This window comes from Lepidochelys kempii, chromosome 10, assembly GCF_965140285.1.
Source record: "Lepidochelys kempii isolate rLepKem1 chromosome 10, rLepKem1.hap1, whole genome shotgun sequence".
NCBI lineage: Eukaryota > Metazoa > Chordata > Testudines > Cheloniidae > Lepidochelys > Lepidochelys kempii.
This window is the reverse complement of record NC_136389.1, coordinates 66,737,494-66,750,431: the sequence shown is the minus strand read 5'-3', so window position 1 is coordinate 66,750,431 and position 12,938 is coordinate 66,737,494. Positions and strand designations below refer to the sequence as shown.

The window sequence follows — 12,938 nt, the reverse complement described above, 5'->3', positions numbered from 1 at the left end:
TTAAAGGTGTTTTCTATTAAATTTAATTTAACTTTAATTATGAAAAAAATCACTCTTTACCTTGAATGTTATTTTCTTGTGTCTTTCTGGGCGTTATTACCCAGACTATAAAATGACTAAGCAAATGAAGCAATACATTTGGCAACGATACCCATCCATGCAATTCTTTCTTTGTAACTGTATAAATATAATTACATTAACCTTATCACAGTGTTACCACATCAAAGGCATTCATTTATTATCAACATAGAAAAGCACTGAAACATTTGGTTTTTACTAAGCACAGATATAAACAAACATTCATATGAATTAATAATCAACATTTCAGTGCAATAAGTTGAAGTAGTGGAACTACCGATAACAGTGCTTTGCTGAGGAGAATATGGACAATTAAGATTGTGGACATTTTTTTTGTCATGCACCCTCACGTTTGGAACATGTGCATGATCATACCACAGCCAAGCAGAGCTCCATCTAGTCTGGTATCCTGTCTCCAGTGGTAGCAAATACCTGACATTTCAGAGAAGGGTGAAAAACCCCTCAGTGCACATTATGCCTTGCATAGCATATTTAAATTATGGCTAAATGAAGACAAGATATCTTATGCACCTCCCTAATACTACAGCCAGCTCTTAGCACCTCAGGCTAGGAATGAAGGGAGAGGAATCCTTTCTAAACGAAATTATTGGTTCCTCAGAAACTGTACTTCAAGAAAATCTTGAACTGGGACGCACTACACGTGGGTTCAATTCCAGACTCTGTCACAAACTCCCAGTGGGACTCTGACTGAGGTACTAAATCTCTGTGACTCACTTCTCAACCTTCTTCTTCTCTGTCATATACCCTTCGTCTGTCTTGTATATATCTAGGTTGTAAGATCTTCAGGGAAGGAGCTGTTTCTTACTATATAGGCTATGTCTACACTACGAAATTAGATCAAATTTACAGAAGTCGGTTTTGTAGAAAGCGTTTTTATACTGTCAATTGTGTGTGTTCCCACAGAAATGCTCTAAGTGCATTTAGTCGGCGGAGTGCATCCACAGTACCGAGGCAACCGCTGACTTCCGGAGCGTTGCACTGTGGGTAGCTATCCCACAGTTCCCGCAGTCTCCGCCACCCATTTAAATTCTGGGTAGAAATCCCAATGCCTGATGGGGCAAAAACATTATCACGGGTGGTTCTGGGTACATATCATCAGGCACCCCCTTCCCTCCCTTTCTCCATGAAAGCAATGGCAGACAATCGTTTCATGCCTTTTTTCCTGGGTTACCCGTGCACACGCTATACCACGGCAAGCATGGAGCCCGCTCAGCTCACCGTCACCGTATGTCTCCTGGGTGCTGGCAGATGCAGTATTGCATTGTCTTTTGGCAGCAGACAGTGCAGTATGACTGGTAGCCATCGTTGACATACTCCAGGGTGCTCTTTTAACCAACCTCGGTGAGGTTGGTCAGGGGCGCCTGGGCAAACATGGGAGTGACTCAACCAGGTCATTTCCCTTTTAAGTTTCGTCTCATGGCGATTCAGTCCTGCCAGCAGTCCTACTGCACCGTCTTCTAATGAGAAGCCAGGAGACGACGATGGCCAGCAGTCATACCGTCTTCTGCCGAGCACCCTGAAGATGACAATGGTCAGCAGTCGTAATGCACCGTCTGCTGCCAGCAAGATGTATAAAGATAGATAAAGTGGATCAAAACAAGAAATAGACCAGAGTTGTTTTGTATTCATTTTCTCCTCCCTTCCTCCGTGAAATCAATGGCCTGCTAAACCTAGGGTTTTGAGTTCTATCCTTGAGGGGGCCATTCTGTTTCTCCTTGACGCAAAGCCACCCCCTATCTTGATTTTAATTCACTGTAAGCCAACCCTGTAAGCCATGTTGTCAGTCACCCCTCCCTCCATCAGAGCAACGGCAGACAATCGTTTCGTGCCTTTTTTCAGTGCAGATGCCATAGCACTGGGAACATGGAGCCCACTCAGATCACCGCGGCAATTATGAGCATTATAAACACTGCGTGCATTATCCAGCAGGATATGCAGAACCATAACCTGCAAGAAAAGTGAAACCAGGCGAGGAGGAGGCAACTGCAGTGTGGTGACGAGAGTGATGAGGACGTGGACATAGACTTCTCACAAAGTACAGGCCCCTGCAATGTGCACATCATGGTGTCAATTGGGCAGGTTCATGGCGTGGAACGCCAATTCTGGGCCCGGGAAACAAGCACAGACTGGTGGGACCGCATAGTGCTGCAGGTCTGGGACGATTCCTAGTGGCTACGAAACTTTCACATGCGTAAGGACAATTTCATGGAACTTTGTGACTTGCTTTCCCCTGCCCTGAAGCACAAGAATACCAAGATGAGAGCAGCCCTCACAGTTCAGAAGCGAGTGGCAATAGCCCTGTGGAAGCTTGCAATGCCAGACAGCTACCGGTCAGTCGGGAATCAATTTGGAGTGGGCAAATCTACTTTGGGGGCTGCTGTGATCCAAGCAGCCAACGCGATCACCGAGCTACTGATATCAAGGGTAGTGACTCTGGAAAATGTGCAGGTCATAGTGGATGGCTTTGCTGCAATGGGATTCCCTAACTGTGGTGGAGCGATAGACGGAACCCATATCCCTATCTTGGCACCGGAGCACCAAGCTGGCGAGTACATAAACCGCAAGGGGTACTTTTCAATGGTGCTGCAAGCACTGGTGGATCACAAGGGACGTTTCACTAACATCGACGTGGGATGGCCGGGAAAGGTACATGACACTTGCATCTTCAGGATCTCTCGTCTGTTTGAACAGCTGCAGCAAGGGACTTACTTTCCAGACCAGAAAATAACCTGTTGGGGATGTTGAAATGCCTATAGTTATCCTTGGGGACCCAGGTGCTGGCAGATGCCTTGGCTCATGAAGCCGTACCCAGGAACCCTGGACAGGAGCTGTTCACCTATAGGCTGAGCAAGTGCAGAATGGTGATAGAATGTGCATTTGGGTGCTTAAAAGCACGCTGCGCAGTTTACTGATTCGGTTAGACCTCAGCAAAACCAATATTCCCATTGTTATTCCTGCTTGCTGTGCGCTCCACAATATCTGTGAGAGTAAGGGAGACACGTTTATGGTGGGGTATGAGGTTGAGGAAAATCACCTGGCCGCTGATTACGTGCAGCCAGACACCAGGGCGGTTAGAAGAGCACAGGAGGGCATGGTATGCATCAGAGAAGCTTTGAAAACCAGTTTCAGGAATGGCCAGGCTATGGTGTGAAAGTTCTGTTTGTTTCTCCTTGATGGAAACTCCCCTCCCTGCCGGTTTCACTCTACTTTCCTGTTAGCTAAGCACCCTCCCCTCCCCCCTTCAATCACTACTTGCAGAGGCAACAAAGTCATTGTTGCTTCACATTCATGCATTCTTTATTTATTCATCACACAAATAGGGGGATAACTGCCAACGTAGCCCGGTAGGGGTGGAGGAGGAGGAAAGGACAAGGCCAGACAGCACTTTAAAACTTATTGAATGCCAGCCTTCTGTTGCTCTGGGGTGGAGTGGCTGGGTGGCCAGAGGCCCCCACACTGCGTTCTTGGGCGTCTGGGTGAGGAGGCTATGGAACTTGGGGAGGAGGGTGGTTGGTTACACAGGGGCTGTAGCGGCGGTCTGTGCTCCTGCTGCCTTTCCTACAGCTCAACCTTACAGTGGAGCATATGAGTTTGATCCTCCAGCAGCCCGAGCACTGACTCCTGCCTTCTTTCAGCAAGCTGACGCCACCTTCCATCTTCAGCCCGCCACCTCTCCGCACAATCATATTGTGTTTTCCTGCACTCTGAGATTGTCTGCCTCCACGTATTTTACTGTGCTCTGTCAGTGTGGGAGGACAGCATGAGGTTAGAGAACATTTCATCACGAGTGCATTTTTTTCGCCTTCTAATCTCCTTTGCTCTGGGAAGGAGAAACATATGCAGTTGGTGGAGGGAAAAGAAAGGGAGAGTGGTAGTTAAAAAGACACATTTTATAGAACAATGGGTACACTCTTTCACGGTAAACCTTACTGTTAACATTACATAGCACAGGTGCTTTCATTACAAGGTTGCATTTTGCCTCTTATTGAGGGTATGCTGGTTTGGTGTGAGAGATCACTCACGCAAGGCCAGGCAGCAGAATTTGGCTTGCAGGCAGCCATGGTAAGCCAGTCTTTTGGCTTCTTTAACCTTCATAACATGTGGGAATGGTTTCAAACAGCAGCGCCATCATTTCCTATACAAAGTAGCCGTTGGGTTGGCCATTAAAAATGGGTTGGCAATTTAAAAGGAGGGGCTGCAGTTTCCGGGTTCACGTGCAGCAGAAACCCAAATACTGCCCCCCCCCCACGTGCACACACACAATTCCCTGGGATGATGGCTTCACCCCTTCCCCTCCCCGTGTGGCTAACAGCGGGGAAGATTTCTGTTCAGCCGCAAGCAAACAGCCCAGCAGGAATGGACACCTCTGAATGCTTACTAAAACCACCCTATTTCAACCAGGGGACCATGAATGATATCACTCTCCTGAGGGTAACACAGAGAGATAAAGAACAGATGTTGTTTGAATGCCAGCAAACACCGGGACCATACGCTGCAATGCTTCGTTCTGCAATGCTTCCCAACTATTTGCTCCTGGCCTGGCGTGGTAAAAAGTGTCCTATCATGGAGGACAGAATAAGGCTGCCCTCCCCAGAAACCTTTTGCAAAGGCTTTGGGAGTACATCCAGGAGAGCTTTATGGAGATGTCCCTGGAGGATTTCCGCTCCATCCCCAGACACATTAACAGACTTTTCCAGTAGCTGTACTGGCCGCAAATGCCAGGGCAAATTAATCATTAAACATGCTTGCTTTTAAACCATGTATAAGATTTACAAAGGTACACTCACCAGAGGTCCCTTCTCCGCCTTCAGGGTCCGGGAGCCCACCTTGGGTGGGTTCGGGGGGTACTGGGTCCAGGTCCAGGGTGATAAACAGATCCTGGCTGTTGGGAAAACCGGTTTCTCCACTTCCTTGATGTGAGCTATCATCATCTTCCTTGCCCCCAAAACCCGCTTCCGTGTTGCCTCCCACTCCTTGGACGGAGTCAAAGCACAGGGTTGAGGTAGTGGTGGCTGCACCCCCTAGAATGACATGCAGCTCATCATAGAAGCAGCATGTCTGGGCTCTAAACGAGAGCGGCTGTTTGCCTCTCTGGTTTTTTGGTAGGCTTGCCTGAGCTCCTTAATTTTCATGCGGCACTGCTGCGGGTCCCTGTTATAGCCTCTGTCCTTCATGCCATTGGAGATTTTTTCAAATATTTTGGCATTTCATCTTTTTGAACGGAGTTCTGCCAGCACGGATTCGTCTCCCCATGCAGCGATCAGATCCCGTACCTCCCGTTCAGTCCATGCTGGAGCTCTTCAGTGATTCTGGGACTGCATGGTCTCCTGTGATGATGAGCTCTGCACGGTGACCTGTGCTGGTGAGCTTGCCATGCTGGCCAAACAGGAAATGAGATTCAAAAGTTTGCGGGCCTTTTCCTGTCTACCTGGCCAGTGCATCTGAGTTGAGAGTGCTGTCCAGAGCGGTCACAATGGAGCACTCTGGGATAGCTCCCGGAGGCCAATACCATCGAATTGTGTCCACAGTACCCCAAATTCGACCCGGCAAGGCCGATTTCAGCGCTAATCCCCTCGTCAGTGGTGGAGTAAAGACATCGATTTTAAGAGTCCTTTAAGTCGAAAAAAGGGCTTTGTCGTGTGGACGGGTGCAGGGTTAAATCGAGAGAACGCTGCTAAATTCGACCTAAACTCGTAGTGTAGACCAGGCCTACGTGTATGTGCAACACCTAGCACAATGGGGCTCTGATGTTGGTAGGGGCCCCCAAGCGCTACTGCAACACAAATAATAATAAAAATTAATATTCTCTCTTTTGATTCTCCAAATCTACTAATGTCTCTCCTGTAGGCCATTGCACTCTTATGTGTGTATAGTTTGTGTTGCTTTAAACTCCTCTAGTCCTAGCAGCACTCTGACCCCAAGCCATTAAAAACAAGGTCCCCCAGACCCATTGCTTCTTTTCTCCCACTCTAGCTTTGGAGAAGTTTCACTCAGCATCCAATCTACCACAGCGGAACTCTCCCTATTAGCCCTTTAAATGCTTCCCTCCCCACCCAATCCACCTAGACAGCCCCAAAGGGCTTACCTTCCTCTTGATTTTGTCCCACCTGAAAACTGATTTTCTGCTAATTCTGCTAAAGGGTTAAAGATTCCTTGCCAGCAGAGGAGAGATGACTCAGAGGCTTAGGTACAGTTTGTGCTGCTTTTTCACCCTTTCTTGGGTCTGAATAACTCCGTATCTCTATTCACTTTAATCAAGTTGACTCAAAGCTGGTTATCTTTACCCTCTTGCATTATTAATTATTATTAGTAGTATTTAAAACGAGGAACTGTTCCCCAGGTCAGCAGCATACAGTCCAAATACTGTGTCCCTACAGAAAGCGTGTTCCTAGTTTAGTGCTGGAAACTAATTTACAGTGGAGGATGAAATTCCCTTTACTGCAGCATAAGTTAAACACTGAAGTCTCTAGAATCTAAAGAAAACCTGATTGTGTGATACAAACAGCAGGCCATACAGATAACGCCATACAGGACTCTCCTACTTCCTCACTGGTCAGAAACAGACACCCAATTAATAGTCTCTGGCAAAGTATGGACAGAGCGCCACGTTGCAGTTTTACATAGATTATGTTATTGTTTAGCCAAGCTTTCAATGGACTATTAGATTATTTTTAATGAGCAGGAAGCAAGGGGCAGTTTGTTATTGGATTTTATTTTGAAAGACTTTTTTGTTAAACACAGTGGTAGTTTTAATTGGCAAAAGGCACTCAAGTGCCCAGGCACTGAGCATAGTGCTAGTTACACCTCTTTAACTAACTAACATGAAGGTTTGGTGTTCGAAGGGTCACATTTTCAAGACGTGCACGTGGAGTCCTTTCCCTGGAGGCTGCAGAGCTAATAAGGTATCAGAAATAAGAACAACCGTGTATTCTGAGGTCAAGACAAGCCCATGGGAGACACAGGCATGTGCTGTGGGGTCCAGCTTTGAAAAGTTAATGATGAAAGGTCGTCAGTCAGAGCCATGGTCCTGCAAGCCCCACTGACAATGGGAAACCAGTGTGTTGAAATATGGGGGAAGGAGGAGGAATTCTCCAGAGCCAGCCAGGGTAAGGAGAAGAGCCAATAGCAATCCCAGCAAAGTCCATGCTGCCAGAACCTTTCCCAAGGCCAAAAGACAAATGGGAGGAAACTGACATAAGCATACAGGGAGGTTGGGAACTTTCTAATGCCTATGGACTCTAAAACCTCTTGCAAAATCTTTTAAAGCCATGGAAACCAGTTTCAATATTTGAAAAGCAAGTTCTTTGGATCCAATTCACACCTAACTCCAGTGCACTCAAGGGGGTCACAGCAGGGATGAGCGTGGCCTTTTGTATGTATGTGCTTGTTTACTGAGCATGATGCTCTACAGACTATATATTTGACACATATATAGTCCCCCGGATCATTTTTCAGCAACCTAAGCCACACCTATCATTTCTATTTTATGAAAAAACAAACAACCTAAGCTTTAATCCAAAGGATTTGACCATTTTTAAATTGTAGAACACAGGAAACTGACACATGAGAAATCCTAAGGCATTGTCACGAGGTGAGAGGTTGGTTCTTTAAGAAAGAAAAAGGAAGTATGCGGCCATGGAATGCTGACTGTCTTGGCAGCCCTCACACCCCTGCACATACTGAGACAGAGGGAGTGGAATAGTCAAAGTGAGAAGGCAGATATCTTGTGCTCATTTTTGTCCTCGGTTCATTGGGAGCAGATCATTGGGAGCTGTTTTGATGGGGGTCAGAGAGGACTTTTTTAGCAGGCCCAAGGAGTGAAATCAGAATGACCACTCCTCCCTCTCATTGTGGTCTATACTTAAGTTTCCTCTTTTCCTCACTGCCTCTGACCTTTTCTCCCTTTTCCTGCCTCGTGCTTCAATCTTCTTCCTCCTTTCATCTTCCCTCCCTTGCTCTCACCTTCTTATCTCCCCCTGAGGCTCTCTGCCTCACTTATTCATTCCTCATAGTTCTTCATTTCCACTCTTTGCTCCCTTTTGTTCCCATACTCCCTCTCTGCCCTACTGCAGTCAGCACCCACCTGGGGCAGATGAGAGCTGGACAGAAGGATGGATGAAAGTCCAAGCTGGACCGGTAGCTAGTAGTGGTCCAGCTGAGTAGCCTGCAGGCTTTCCGCTCACAGGACTGCCAAGAGTTTCTGACTACCCACGGGGGTGGTCCTTAAAGTTATTCTATAACATCGACAGTCACCTTTGCCCCCAATCCCTGATGGCTGTGGAGCTCACCAGCGCATACTGAGGAGAATGTAGTCAGCTTGAAGAATCAGGAAGAGCTGGCCTTCACGGCATGCTCCCTTCAAAGCCTGTTGTGACTTACAATGCATTTTAGTTATCCATCCACAGAGACTTGTAAGACTTCCATTATTTAGCATGGTGCATTACATTACCACAACTTAGGAGTAGTCCTAACTCCCGCTCCATGCATGTCCCCATGCCCCCACTCCCCATATTGCAGAGGGAACGCCTGCAATCAGGGGAGTTCAGATGAGACAAGAGAAGTGCCACAGGGCAGGGCAGAGGTTAGAAGTGCACAGGTGGGGTCTGACTGTTTGCAAAGCCAGACAGAGTTCACCGGGGATTCCCCCTGTCTGATCGGCAGCAGACTGCCACTGACACGATAGCTATCTAACTGCCCCCATTTTCTGTTCCTTTCAGCATGATTTGGCCCTCTATTTATAATCCCTCTGCTTGAGAGCTAAACAGCATCTCTGCCTCTGGGAATAACAAACAATACCATTTCGCGTATATACCCAAACTGGTGTAAAGCTTACATCTCTACCTCAAAACTTTTAATACATTATAAATCATTTTTAACAGCCTATACATTATTATTGATATTTGTACAGTCCCCAGGCTCCACAATCACAGAAATGTTTCATAGCTCTTCAATTGACTCTTTGGCCTTTTTCTTTAACAGGAATGAACACAGGATAATGTGAACGAAACATTGCTCCTATCATTATAACTAAATTTTCAATAAAAAATATTTTCTGCAACCTACCAAAGCAAAGGGTTGTGTTTTTTCCTCCTTGAAAGATATGAATGCTGGGATTTGTTATGGAAGAATTAAACACAAGCAACAACATTTTCACCTTGTATCTTGGATGCTGTGGACTACACTGAAATCCTAAAAGATTTGAGGCTAATAATAGAAAATGGATCTAGATTGAGAACTCTCTCTGTTTAGGTTAAACATGAAATTCCAGTCTGGCTGAATGCTACAGCTTTCCAGTTTTCTCCATATCTAGATCACATTTGTTCTGGGGGCCCTCAATTCAAGTCACTGAGACAAAGGGAGCTTTGCTCTGGTGGCACAAAGTACTTGTGGTGTCACAGTGGTAAATAACCACTATGAAGTCAGACTAAGCTGTGACTTAGCACACTGGGTCTTTTTTCACTGCCTAGCACTTTCACAAATTGCCACATGATAACCTGATTTCACTTAGCTAACTTTGCCTCGCTGTTTATGGATTTATTTAGAAAATCATAAACAGCAATAATTATCTATAAACCCTGGGTATGTGAAGAAAGCTGCATCAGAAATGCATGGCCTATTTTCACACATTCAGACTGTCTCTGCTCCCTAGCATATGGATTCTGAAAACCTCTGCCATTCGGTTTAATTTGTCCAGCAGAACCTGTTTCGTTGACCCTCAGGGCAGGTTGCAGGGCCTGTTTTCTCAGACTCTCTGAGGGGTGGGGTAGGCAGGGTGGAGTGGAGAATGTCTTATTTTCTGTGCCTTGGGAAGAAGGAGGGGAGGGGGTTACTTATTGCAGACATGAGGTCAACTTGAAATCTATAATAAATGCAGTTTTGCGAACAGCATTATTCATGTTTTTTGTCTGAAGTGGTCACAATGTAGCAGCTGGGCAAAAGAGAGAGAGAGCAGACTGCGAGGTCACATAAAACTGGATTATGACAGTGAATCAACCAGCATTAGGAATAAGCTAATTAGAAAGGAAGAAGCTGCTTGTACACGCGTCTTGCTAATCAGTGATTATGGGAATGAAAATGTGGAGAAAATACATGACAGCTAAATGGGGTTTTAATAAAATATTAAAGAGACTAATCATCCCTTCCGCCAAGGAGCACAGGATCAAATGAGTACAAATACTGGCCAGATATAGCTAGTGAGCACAGTCCCCATGCCTGCAGAGGGTCCTTTGTGAGAACATAGCACGGTGGGCTCCTGTGGGGTCTGGGTGGGACTGATGGGCTAGACCGTCAGAGCCAGGGAACAGCCACTTAACGTGTCACTGCTCCCTGGGAAATCTGCACTATTCTGGGTGCAGTTCCCATCAGAGGCCATTGACAGAAAGAGCAGCAATGACTTCCAGTCCATAACGGATGTCCCTGGGGAGGGCTAGCGATCCACCAGCAAATTCCAGAGAGCCAATGGGAGCCCAGCCTGAGAGAGCCATCCTGTCAAATTTAAGGAGAGGAGCAGGGGGATTAGTTCTCTGCACAGATGTCCCAACCACAGGGAGGATGGATCCAGATTTCCCCGAGTCTTGGGACATTTATGCAATTGTTATTTTGGCCTCTATCCTTTCAATATGGCTACAAACCTCTCCCCTAAGGGAATGATGCCTTAGAAACAGCATGCAGTAAATTGTAAAAATGTCCCCTTCATGAGTGTGTTTTTCAGTGGAAGGGCGTGGGAGGACCTAAAGTGATATTCTAAAGTGAGGTCCTGTTTCTTTAAAGATTTCTCCCAAGCTGTAATACAAAGGATAGATCTAATGCCATGTCCGTGGATATGACAGTATTTGACCACCTAACAAGAACAGAATTCAAACCTCTATTAAATATAATCCAGTAATAACATGTTGTTGGCATCAGCAAAGGTAGTAAAACTTACAGTGAAAATTAAATGGTTCAAGTTAATTTTAAAGTTGAGCATTCAAAGCTAGATGTCTGAGAGTTCAGTTTGTATACCCTTTCTCACCAATAACAAGCACTGGCCACGGAGAGAACTCATGCCGGCAGTTCTGATGCTGTTCACAAACCACTTTAGCCACACTCATAGTTTACAACGTCAGCCCAGGCCCATGAGTGTATCCACTCCAGGGGACATCTGTTATCCTTTGTGTAACAGCCATTGTTAACTCATTGTCACTGGGAAATCATTTACTTAATAATATCTTTAGCTGGCTATCATCACTGGGCAAAAAGAAAATTGGTCCTTAAACATAAGAGTGTTTCCAAAGATTGATTACTCTACCCCTTGCCTTCCAATCTATTCTATTTATGATTTAAAAAGAGGGGTGAAATCTGTTTCTAGTCCTCAATAGGCTTGTTTATGGCTTTTTAATAGTCTTAGCAAAAACAAAATACTCTGGATTGGTAAAAGTATAAAATCAGTCTTTCCTGAACTCTGATCACAGTGGCCAGGAAAGTTAAAAACACAGCCACACTATATACATATTTGGAATAAGTGCTCTCTTATTTACTGTACATCTTCATTACCCCACTGAAAAACGTTCAAGATTATTGTAACCATTCTGATCTTGGCATACTTGATTATATTCGATGGCCCTGATCCTGCAAACACTTACATATGTGAGCAGCCCTATTTGTTTTAGTACAACTACCTCACACGCAGGACCAGAGACATAGATATAAGATGCCTTTGGAATATATAAGTTGCGAAAATGAGAAGTCACAGGGTCAACAAAAGCTCAAGTTCGATTGACTCCTGTCAGTTATTGGTTGAACTATATGTCACTAAAGGAGTATGAGATGATGCACAAACTACATTTCCACTAACATACAGAAGTGTTTGCAAATAAAAAGGTACAACAGCAATATCTGGTTAAAATGTAACTGAGATTCCCCAGCACCCATCAAAAACAAACAAACAAACAGACAAAACAAAGCAAAATATTAATTTAAGCTGACCTTGCAGTATTCGACTTGCTTTCAAAACCATTTTGTGTTTTTAGAAAATACTGCGGGTTCTGTACTTTCTGTGGTATTTCCAGCGGACACAGTTCTTCCTGTGGTATTAGACCTGGCACTGCCACAAGAACATTGCCCCTGATTGTCTCAAGGAAAACACCACAAAAAGGAACACTTTCCACAACTGACTGAAAACATCTAAAAGAAAAAAAGGATCAGAATGAAAAGGAGAGAAAGAAAGCCTAGAAAAACTGGAAATAAAGAAAGGGGTGGTTAAAAAAAAAATAAAAAGAATTTTGGGAAGGATTTTTGTTTGTTTGTTTTTTTAAGAGAGATTCCAGTCAGACTCAAAAGCTTTGCTCATTTTTAGCTAGTGGATTCAAGCCAGAGCCTGGCCTTGGCTCTGGCTCAATTCTTCTCTATAGCTTTGATTCATTAAAATCTCATTCGAAACGGGGAGGAGTGAAATGTTGACATTGCTGCCGGAGGGGTGATGAGGAGAAGAAGGGTTGGTCATGCCCACCTCTTCCCTCTCATCCATTTTTTGGGTGGAGGGTCTCTTGTTCTTGGAATCCATTCAGATTTCTTTCTTCCCAGAGAGAGTTATCAGCTCCTGCAGCCTTTTCAGTTTTGGGGATTTTTTTTTTTTTGATGTACAAATGTAGAGTCAAGGGGGAAAAACTAGATCATATATAGATTATGTATACTACAAATAATACATAGACATCATAAATGTTCATAGATAACGTTCCATCAGAATCTAATGTTCAGACATGGATATATTCTGTTCATTTAAAGGAAATTAAGTACTCATTTACATTTCCAGTTTGACAGAAGAGAGACTGACATTTTCTATCGATCCACACAGCCAGTAC

The 12,938-nt window shown here is 44.9% G+C and overlaps 1 protein-coding gene across 4 annotated transcripts in view; it reads right to left on the bottom strand.

The window, feature by feature from the left end:
* Positions 1-12,938, bottom strand: part of PDE8A (phosphodiesterase 8A) — a 197,161-nt gene that overhangs the window by 98,073 nt on the left and 86,150 nt on the right. Inside the window, exon 2 of one of the 4 annotated variants that reach the window (XM_073304040.2) lies at positions 4,887-5,872. The exons of the other annotated variants lie outside the window; for them this stretch is intronic. Within the exon in view, the coding sequence (XP_073160141.1) occupies positions 4,887-5,030 (144 nt within the window). The 5' untranslated portion in view covers positions 5,031-5,872. The remainder of the gene's footprint in view (positions 1-4,886; positions 5,873-12,938) is intronic. 4 annotated transcript variants of the gene reach the window in all.